At 42.7% G+C, this 11131-nt stretch overlaps 1 protein-coding gene across 1 annotated transcript in view; it reads right to left on the bottom strand.

Annotated features, from left to right (window-relative positions):
• Btbd1 (BTB domain containing 1) overlaps positions 1-10623 on the bottom strand; it is a 37412-nt gene extending 26789 nt beyond the window's left edge. Inside the window, exons 1-2 of the mRNA XM_028754885.1 lie at positions 10194-10623; positions 1283-1439 (exon numbers count right to left, since the gene is read on the bottom strand). Of these exons, the coding sequence (XP_028610718.1) occupies positions 1283-1439; positions 10194-10612 (576 nt within the window). The 5' untranslated portion in view covers positions 10613-10623. The remainder of the gene's footprint in view (positions 1-1282; positions 1440-10193) is intronic.
• Between the last annotated feature and the right edge of the window lie 508 nt (positions 10624-11131).

Genomic DNA, 11131 nt, shown 5'->3' on the forward strand with positions numbered 1-11131 from the left:
TCCTGTAGTGATGGGAGCTGAATAAGAATTTTAGAGCTCCACGCACCCAACTAATTACCTATAACGGAAATGACACCGAAGACCTGACATGACTGATAGGTCTTCACTTAAAAGTCTCTTTTTAAAGGTTTATTTATTTTTATGAGTGTTTTGCATGCATGTATGTATGTGTACTGTATGTATGTGTACTGTGTGTGTGCTTGGTGCCTGTATAGAACAAAGAGAGCATTGGATCCCCTGAACTGGAGTTAGGTAAGATTAAGACACCATTTAGGTGCTAGGAGCTGACTGTAAATCCTCTATGAGAACAGCAAATGCTCTTTAACTGCTGAGCCATCTCTTTAGCCACAGTAAAATTAATTTTAAAGGATTCAATAATTGAGTTTCTGTGTATGTGTGTGTACATATGTACAGTACATGTGAGCATATGTGTCTGGATATATGCCCATTTATGTATGTGCACACAGAGGCCAAAGGAGGATGTCCAGTGCTTTCCTCTATCTCTGTTTACCATATATTTTTTTTGAAACAGGGTCTCTTTCTGAACCTGAAGCTCAACAGCTGAGCTAGGCTGGCTGGCTATTACCTGTCTGTCTGTCCCTCATGCTGATGTGACACTTTCATGTGAATGCTAAGAGATTTGAATACATGTCTTCTTGATGTTTTTACAAGCACTCCACCGAGTCATTTCTCCAACCCAGATTCAGCAATACAGATGCAACTGAACAAACGTTCTCCTTGGATTACACATTGGCCTTGTTTATATTAATTTGCTTTGCCAATCTAATTTTAGCTTTAAATAATTCTTTCCCTCCATAGAAACCTCTGTTTTGTAGGGAGAGCAAATATATTTGTGTGTGTGTGTGTGGGGGGGGGTGAGCCAGGAAAGTAAATTACATATATTATGGACTTTTAAATTTCCTACGAATAGTATAGTCTCGCATAACTTTAGTAATTTGGTAAATACAAAATTAATATAATATTTATCAGTTTGCTGACTGATTTCAGTTTTGTAACCTTGACCTAGTCCTATTTTTGTAACATTTTTCCTTATAGTATGGAATTACAGTATATAACCAGAATTCATTGTTTTGCTTTTTTAAGACAGGGTTTCTCTGTGTAGTCTCGGCTGTCCTGGAACTCACTATGTAGACGTGGCTAGCCTCGAACTCATAGAAATCTGCCTGCCTCTGCCTTCCAAGTGCTGGGTCTAAAAGTGTTTGCCACCTCTGCCCAGCTTAGGTTCAATTTTGAAGCTACTATTTTACCTCTATTTACTTACCTGAGTAAGCAACATAAAGGCATTATCTGCCCTAAGATGTTTGGTGAGAAATTCTACGCAATGTGCTTCCAAGGCAGGGACTGCATATTTCTTAGCAGTGTAAAGAGTGGTCATAACGGTTTCTGGACCAATTTGAACTTCATCTGAATACAAAAATCTGAAAAGCAATTGGAAAAATTAAATAGACAATCAGCACTGTTTTAGACAAGCAATCCATCAGAATTAAACTTTAATGAGCAAACAAAAGAAAAAAACCCTGAAATTTGCATCAGGGTAAGAAGCACCTACACAGACATCTGATTGTTACTCCTCAGAGGTACAAAGTATTTCCATGTTCAGGAGGGTAAGAGATGCTCAAGAGATAGGCATACAAATGAATGTTCCTAAGGCAAACCTTGGACTCCTGGTAGCACTCCACAGCTGCTCACAAGAACAATGGTTCATTAATGTCTCCCTCATCAAAGGACATTCACTTGAGTAAATCTACAGTTAGCTAAGGTCACATCTCCAAATGTAAAAGGATTCATTTATTTCTTGGTATCAGACCCTTCTTTAAAACCTTTCATAGCCATTCTAGAATTAGCACAATGACCACAGATTAGAGTGCTTTAGAGGGATAATTTAATAATCCAGTTGACTTATATCCACAGGTTCCATATCAGTGGACTCAACCAAATGCCTACCAACAATACATGTCAGAGAAAGATAAAGAAATTGTGTGGGTTTGAACCAGTGCTATCATTTATTTGGTATGTGGTTTTAAGCATATTATCATGGTGTGACTCTCCAGAAATGAAAATAACAGCATCTATTTGTAATGTTGCAGTGAGAATGAACACAAAACATATAGCATTTTCAGTAGAGCCCAACAAAAATTAACCTGTGTAAATGTGAGCTGCTTACTGATATATGACCTACTTTTCTTTAATAAAACAAGCTTTCTTTTGTATTTTGGAATATTTCTTTCTCTGTAGCTTTTTTTGTTTGTTTGTTTGGTTTTTTGAGACAGGGTTTCTCTGTGTAGCCCTGGCGGTCCTGGAACTCACTTTGCAGACCAGGCTGGGATTAAAGGAGTGACCACAACTGGCAGAATATTTCTTTTCCTATGCTTATAGCCTTACTTTTCTCCACAGCAATAAACTTCTAAAACTTCCTGCCTTGTTCTTTTTTTTTTTTTTTTTTTTTTTATTTATTTTATTTATGAGTACACTGTCGCTGTCTTCGGACACACCAGAATAGGGCATCCAATCTCATTATGGATGGTTGTAAGCCACCATGTGGTTGCTGGGATTTGAACTCAGGACCTCTTGAAGAGCAGTCAGTGCTCTTAACCGCTGAGCCATCTCTCCAGCCCTCCTGCCTTGTTCTTAATTATTCCTTTGTCTTCCCTTCACAACTTTATGTCTTAGTTTTATGGATACAAACCCCTTTCTCATTTCCAAGACACGTAGTAGAAACTTTAAGTCTTCTTTTCCCTCGAGTCCATGCTTCCTTGAAATTCATATGCTCTGTTTGTCTTTGTCATTCACATTCTGATTTTCTGTGTGTCAAGTGGTCACTATCTCCAAGTCCAGGTAGCTGGTCTGTTTCCAGGTAAAAATATCTTGAAAATGCAAAGGCTAGGTTGAGTTCCAGGTACATGGAAACTGTTGACCAGCACCTTACCCTGAGATCAAGGACCCCTCCTGTTATTATGAGAGCTTTATCCAAAGGTTCCAAAATCATACCAGCAATTCTATTTGTTGCCAGGCAGTTTGCTCAGATTTACAGGGGAACCTTCAGCTCTCACCAGCACGTGGCTGGGGGATGAGGGAGAGGGGGTGGGGTGGGGGTTGGGAGGCGGTTCTACCAGAGCAGGCCCTGCTCCACCAGGCTCCTTCAGTCACTCTCATTTTATCCACACAATGTCTAAGGACATTGTCTATTTTCTATACATTGGCCATTCCAAACCCTCTCCTTTTCTTCTGGCAGGCATACTGTCTTTCATATTTATTAATAATCATTTTAATTAAGAGAGAGATGGAAGACAAGCACACAAAGCTGAAGCACATGGGTCTATATGAGTCTATGTTTAGACAAGCACACAAAGCTGAAGCACACGGTTCTATATGAGTCTATGTTTAGACAAGCACACAAAGCTGAAGCACACGGTTCTATATGAGTCTATGTTTAGGAGCTCCAATTTAGGCCAGCATAAAACATCTGTGAAGACATTCTAGGTACAAAAAAAGAATTATGTTTTAGATTATTCTGAATATGGTCCTTCACATTCGAACTGAATGTAATAAAAATTCCACTTTAGTAATAACCCTTAGCTTATATCAAGGACCACAATCATTATTATAGTAAAGAATCACCTGTGTCTAAAGCCATTGCTTGCAGACATTGTCCATTATTATAATAATTCCTTTTCTATGAAGGCAATACAACTGGGACATTCAGTTTCATTATTGCTCTCAGTATTAGTACAGATTCCCGAAGTAGTTTACTTGTTTTTAAGTCTAGAGACATCATGAATTGTAACTGATCAAGCAAGCTTGTTTTACATTTGTTGTAAAACAGACAACAAGCCAGGCGGTGGTGGCATGTGCCTTTAATGCCAGCACTTGGGAGGCAGAGGCCAGCCTGGTCTACAGAGTGAGTTCCAGGGCAGCCAGGGCTATACAGAGAAACCCTGTCTCGAAAAACCAAAAAAAAAAAAAAAAAAAAAAAAAAACCCAAAACAAAAACAAAAACAAAAAAAACAGACAACACAAATTAAAAAAGAAAGCTGTGGCTTGCTTGATCACAACATATATTTTTTCCGTATTAACTTTACTTATTGCTATTTTAGTTTTATCCTTAGATTTCTTGTAAGATACTTTAAATAAAGTTAAAAGTAAATACTGGACTATAAGCAATAAAGAAAAAGAGAGAGCATGCTCCCCTTACAGTACTAGACAAAGTATGGGCACATTTAAGTTTTAATGAGTACACATGTTAACACACCAGGCAAAAGTTTCTAAGTAACATCAATGACCACATTGTGTGGTTTAACTTTTTTTCTATTTCTTTCTTCCTTTGTTTTTTTGGTTTTGTTTTTGTTGTTTGCATTAGAAACAAAGTTTCTCTGTGTATCCCTGGCTATCTTGAAAGAACTCTCTCTGTAAACCAGGCTGGCCTTGAACTCAGAAACTTGCCTGCCTCTGCTACCTAAGTGCTAGGATTAAAGGCGTGTGCCACCATTACCACAGGGCTGCTGATATTCTTATTTCTAATAAGAAAGTTTACTAAAAAATTTAAGAATCAGCCTGTTCATACTTCATTTACATATGTTCTCTAAAATATATTTAATCAATAGGATTTGTTTTTATTCAAAGATCTATTTATTTATAAAATATTATGTATACAAGGCTGAGGTTTTGTACCACTTGCATGCAAGAGCCTACAAAGAAAGGCCAGAAGAGTCTTAGATTCCCTAGAATTGAAGTTACAGGTAGTTGTGATCTATCCTATAGGTGCTGGGAACCAAATCTTGTTGCCTGCAAGAGCAGTAAGTACTCTTAATCATTGAACTATCCCTCTAGCCCCCAGTTAGAATTTTATCATATTAAGAAAAACTAAGAAAGATACAACTAAAACGTAAACATGACATTACCACTATTCTTTGCACTTGAATTTTAACTATATCTGCATGCATGATATCACAGTATGCATGTAGGTAAAATACTCTGTGGAATGGCTCTCCCCTTTTACCTACATGCGCTCAGCTCAGATTGCCAGGCTTGCACAGCAGGCACTATAGCATAGGCACAACTCTTTGTATTCTGAAGAGACAACTCAAGTTCTCAGACACAACCTTTAAGGACAGGAACATAAAACACAGAGAAATGATTGTATGTCATCAAAGTATATCTGTTTCCTTATCTCCACCCCAAAGATGATCTCCAACAAGATAAAGATCTAAGGCTATATTTAATACAATTTAAGAAAAATTTTAAGATAAGGTCTTCTGTAGCTGTTTCAGGCTTTGACTTTCTGATCCTCAAGCCTCCACCTCCCAAATGCTGGAATTGACACTCATGTGCCTGCACACCTGGCTAATTAAAACAATGTTATGCACATGTGTTCTTGTGTGGGTGCATACATGTGGTGGGTGGGTGTGGAGGTCAACCTCTGGAATAACAACCATCTCTTCTGAAGGCAGAGTCTCAGTGGCCAGGAACTCACTGACTACACTAGACAGGCCAGGGAGCCCCAGGGTTCCTCCTGAATTAGCCTTCCCAGCACTGGGACTCCAAGTACATGCCTACCACCCACATCTGGCATTTTGATGCAGGCTCTAGGAACCAATTTCAGGCCTCACATTCTTCCAGCTCTGAATTAAACTATTTTTGAAATGATAGAATGAAACTTGATCTCGGATTAGAAAATAGGGTTTCAGGAGGGGGACAGGAATCATATCTAAAGAACTTGGTTTACCAATGCTCTATTTTATTCAAAACTATTTTTTGAGGGACAATGTGTATCATTAGGCACTGTAATAGATGACAGCTACAAAAAGAGTAAGACAGATTGTCCATAGTAAGTTTACATGAGTGCTTTAAAGTAACGCCGTAAGACAGCAGTATCAGCCAGACACTAAACGACAGCCACTTAAGCAGCCCACACTAAACCGTGCCTTCCAATACCAACGCTGTTACATAGATCTTTGCTGGCTTACACGATTCCCATTCACCACTAATCAGCAAGATGGGCAGCGCAAGCACATCAGTTTAGCTTATACTTTAAGAACACCTGGAAGCTCCGATTTTTGTTCAAGAAATCAAGCTTGCTGAAATGACCTCAAACTACTTGAAAATCATCCATAATCTGACTCAACCCCTCCGTATGATCACAGCTCTAGATGTTATCTGAAATCCATTCCTGAAACCTTAAAGATATGCCAAACAATTGGGTGATCCCATCAACCCACACAGCTCTAAAGATAATGAAATGACTGTTTAAAACCACCAGTTGTTGGAATGGTTTGCTCTAGGGTAACATGTAACCAAAACATGCTGAGAGATTAAAATGAGCTAGGATACAAATTTGCCTGTAGGGGAAGGAAACAGTGATTTAATCAAAAAGTAAAGCCCAAAATTATTACCTGAAGTATAATAATTACTGTCTTTTACGTAGAGGCTATACAGTTAGAAGAGGCCTTGGACCGCAGGCATTAAAATAAGGAAAATGCCACCAGTAATTAGGTGGGACATTGAATAGTTAGAGGAAGGGGCAAGGTGGTATCACAATGGCCTTTAACAGGTGTACAGCATTAAACTTCATCCAGCAGTCAAGTTCCCAAATGACTGGGAGAGAAACTGCAGAGTGCTGGAGTAAGAGAGGACAGCAGGAGCTCCACTAAAGAAACGAGCCCAGAATACTCCAGTATGATCAAAACCTGACAACTTTGCCCCAAAGACAAGCACCAAAACTACAACCTGAAATCAAGGCCAGAAACCACCCCTCCCCACCCCAACCCCCAAGGAATCATGAATGAGAGCCTATGCATTAGTGTCCTGCCCTAGGGATATCAACAGCTTATACCTCATCACACCATCAGGAATTCACTTCACTTTACTCAACTCCCAGTACCATTTAACAGCTAACCATGTTCCATAGCTAACAAAGTTTTCCACTCTCATTTCCCAAATATTCTCTTTGACTTGACTTTGAGGATGCCTGGCTTCCGCTTCACTGACAGCTGCCTGTTTTGCTTTCCTTCCTACATCTCTATGCCCTGCAAGATCTCAGGGCTCACCCTGTACCTTTCACAATCCACTTCTTTCCCAAGTTAATTTCATTCAGTTAAATCATTTAAGTGCCATTCATTCTTAAGTTCCTCTGATTCCACCTTCAAAATATAACCAGACTCTTGACCACTTATCATACTCTGCCTCCCTGGCAGCTCGGCATCATCTCTTAACTAAGTAGAGTACAGCAAAACCTCTGAATTTATCACTGGTTCCCATTTTACTCCAAATAACTTGCAGGTGAGGTTTTTAAATGTAAACAGGATCACAGTACTCCACTGAAAACCCTCTACATCTTCTCTCAAGCCTTCCTCAGTCTCCCAAATCCCTGTCTGGCCTACCACTACCACTACCACTACCACCCATCACTTTCTTTTTATCTACTCAAACCAACTTTCTCTGACAGGGGAGATTAAGGCCTAAAACAAGCCCTGCCCCCTTAGAAAGCTTTCTCTGGTGTCATTTCCTTCAAACACTGTCACCCTGACATTGTGTCCTAGTTCCCTTATGTAATTCCTCACTTTGTGAGAGCAGGGTTTTTTTCTTGTCCACTGCTGACTCCTACACTGAAAAATAAGCTACACAGGAGACAGAGTATACGTCAAATAAGCAACAACATTTATAAGGGAGAGTGCTTTAAGCGACCAGATTATTAAAGAGTGTAAACCTCAGTTCAGAAGCCTGTAAGGAATGTTATTCATTTAGGTTGTAAAGACAGTAAACCTGCCTCAGCTGCCTCACTTTTCCAGCTTAGCAAGCTCCACCGATTGTTGTCACACGATGTTTTAAAGATAATCAATGCCTAAGTAAAAGTTTGTCTAGACACGCAGTTGAGATTAGAAAAATGACCAGAACCTGACTATCAGGAAAATAATTTACTTAGAAGGCAGGAGAGGAGAAATCAAATGGCACTGTAAATTTCAAGGGCTCTAAAATTATTTCCTGTTAAAACTGATTAGCCCACTCAACAAAAATACAAATAAAAAACAAAAGTATGAAATAGCCCCCTCCATAATTTTATTCTAGCCGTATCAATGAGAGTGCTTAATAGTTTAGCTCCATGGTTCTCAAGTTTAGCCAGTTAAATTTCACTTAGGAAAAGTATTAAAAATGCTTTAAGGTTTCACCTCCAAATAATACCAAAAGGAGACATCTGCTAATTTAGCATCCCAGTGGATCATGGTACAGGTGGTAAAAGAACCATTTGGTTCTATTTTTTCCTGCATGTGAGTGGAGGCAGGAACACAGCAGCACACATACAGAGAGAGGTCAGAAGACAACCTGCAGGAATAAGTGCTCTCTTTCATTTCGTGGCCACAGGTACCTCAGGTCTTCCTTTGGGCTTGGCCAACAGGAGCCTTTACCCATGCAGTCACCTCTCTGGCCTATCATTTTAAGAAAGGCTTCTAAACTACATAATTTAAGCAAGCTATGTCCCCAGCCTTCCTGGCTAACTTCAAAATCCAAATAACTCAAATACTAGCCGGCAGGCGGCACACCTATCCCCATAAATACAAAGGAATTAAATGCCAGAAAATCTGAAGTCAAAGAGAGAAAAGGATACTATCGGTTTTCCAGTTCAAGACAACTTGGCATATTGGTTTTTCCTTCTATCCTATCTTCAGGTATTTGCTCCGTTCTTTTTCAGTTGTTACTGTGGTGCGTGAAATTCAAAATGCTAACTTGGACACTGCCCATAATATTACCCGATTTTCATAAACTTCACAGTGACTGCATTATATTCCATTAACTGGACCTATGATTGTTATTGAATTATTTATTCCCTTGGCTCAACTTCTTTCTACATTATTGTGAAGAATGCTGTAGATACTTTTTTCAATAATTTAATGTTTTCAAAGTGTAGAAAGGAAATCTAAGGCACTCAACTATTTTTCAAAGGCTTTTTATGATAATCTTTGTCAGAAAGTGTTCCTACAATCTTCTTTTTAAATTTTTTGGTGGGTCAGCACTCAGTGGGTGATAAGTTCGCTGAGTTGGAAGCCAGCTTGGAATACATATTGAGCCCCAAATCGGCCAAGTCTACATAATCAGCCCCGGTCCAAGAAAATAAAAGCCAAAACCCAAATCTCTGCCTCCAAATGGTGGGTCTCATGAAAAGGAGAAAGCACTTTACTGTTTTAATTTGCATTTCCTCATATACTAATGAAGTCAAACATTCTTTAGCTGTATATTTTTTTCTTTTCTATTTATCTAGTCCTTTATCCATTTATTAACGGGAACTTAACATGTATTTCTTGTGTGAACTTTATATTTCACTCCGTATGCATCTTCTTGGTGAAGCTGTGAGCCTTTGTGGACTCGTGTTCCACTGACTTGCCTGTTTACGTCAGAATTACTCAAAACTCTGCTATCTTAAAAACAACACATCGCTCAGGCAGCCAAAACCATCTTCGGATAATGAAGCACACATGGTCCTTTGGGAGCTAGCTCGATTACCTTGGACGAGTTACTTTTCTGGGCCTCGGTCCCATTCGTAAAATTGGGGTAAACAACACGATATGCCTCCCTCACAGGACTGTTGTGATTAAAAACTAACAACGCCAAAATGCTACTCCCTTCCATTAAAGAAAACTAATCAGCTATCAACCTCCTACCCTCAGATCATCAGAAAGCAAACTCTTTAACACCAGCATCGGTTTTAACACAAGAAACGTCTCCTTGTCTGCATAAACTTGAAGCAGGTCAGCCTGTTACCTGCTATGGCTATTATTTTCCAGAGTCTTGACAGTAAAAACTGTGAAGAACCTAAAAACACCAGTCCTCTAAGACTTTTCATCTACCCCGGCCCTTTAAACAGAAACGAATCCTGCAAGGAGGTGATCAGGACAGCCTGCCTTCTAGTCTTCTAATCTGCCCACTTGATTCTGAAGCCAGGGCGACAATTCCGGTCCTGGAACTGTGACAGCACCCTTCAACGGCAAAGCGCACGCCGCTGGGATGGCGACACTGGCTTTTACTGTAACGACTGCCCGACATTCTCGAGCATCGCCTGCCAGGGAGGAACCGAGGGAGGCCGACCCGCCTGCCCCAAGGTCACCCGGGAGTCGGCGCAGGCCCGGTTGGGTGCCGCCTCCCTCCAGGCCGCGGGCCACCGGCTCCGCGCTCCGGCCGCTCACCTCAGCAGCGCCAGGAAGGCGGCGGGCTCCACGTCCGGCAGCTCGATCTCGGCCGACGTCGTGGCCATGCCGCCGTTGAACATGGCGTCGAAGACCGCGCTGCCGGCCGCCAGTACGAAGCGGTGGGCGGGGATGCGCTGCGGGCCCCCGGCGGCCGCCGCGCCTCGGCCCTTGCCGAGCACGAAACGCACATCGCTCAGCAGCTCCGAGTTGAAAAGGAAGGCGAAGCGCTCCTTCAGCGACGCCTTGGTGGCCTGCCAGTTGTACAGCGGCTCACGCTGCAGGGGCAACAGCGGCCCGAGAGCGGACGGCGAGGGAGCCGGTGGCGGCGGTGGAGGCGGCGGCGGGGCCGGAGGACCTGGCTCCGCCTCAGCTCCGGTCGCCGGCTCCCCAGCCGCTGATGACCCGAGCGAGGCCATCCTCCTGCTGCGCGGCTCTGCTCAGGCTGCGAGCACCGGGCGCGCCGCCGCCGCCGCCATGGTCGAGCCGCCCTGAGGCCGGCGCCGCCCCCCTGCCTTCCGGGAAAGGCGCTTCCGGCCGCGCGCCCCCGCCCTCCCGCGGGGCGGCGTTGCTGAGGCGGGAGGCGCGCGGCCCCGGGAGGGTTGAGGGCCGGGCCGCCGACCCCCGGTCCTCACAGGCCTCCCTCGTTTCTACCTGGTTCTCCCTGCCTCTTCCTCTTTGCTGGGTCCCGAGGACGCCGCCCCAGCCCTCTTGGTGGGAGAGCTGGAAGTGGAGGGACCTCGAGGGCATGGCAAGGGAGTCTGTGGAGGAGAGACGCCCTGATGGACTAAAGGCGGGACGGTGGCCCTGTCACAGCCCTGATGACTGCGTCGCTTTTGGAAACCCCGAGCAGAGCGGAGAGGCTAGGAAGCCCACTAATGTCTCCCCAGGTCTGCAGCCCCTAAACCCATTCCGTCCGTCCAGGCTCCACTACGCCC

Source organism: Grammomys surdaster, unplaced genomic scaffold (assembly GCF_004785775.1).
Source record: "Grammomys surdaster isolate TR1022 unplaced genomic scaffold, NIH_TR_1.0 126036, whole genome shotgun sequence".
In the NCBI taxonomy this organism is placed as follows: domain Eukaryota; kingdom Metazoa; phylum Chordata; class Mammalia; order Rodentia; family Muridae; genus Grammomys; species Grammomys surdaster.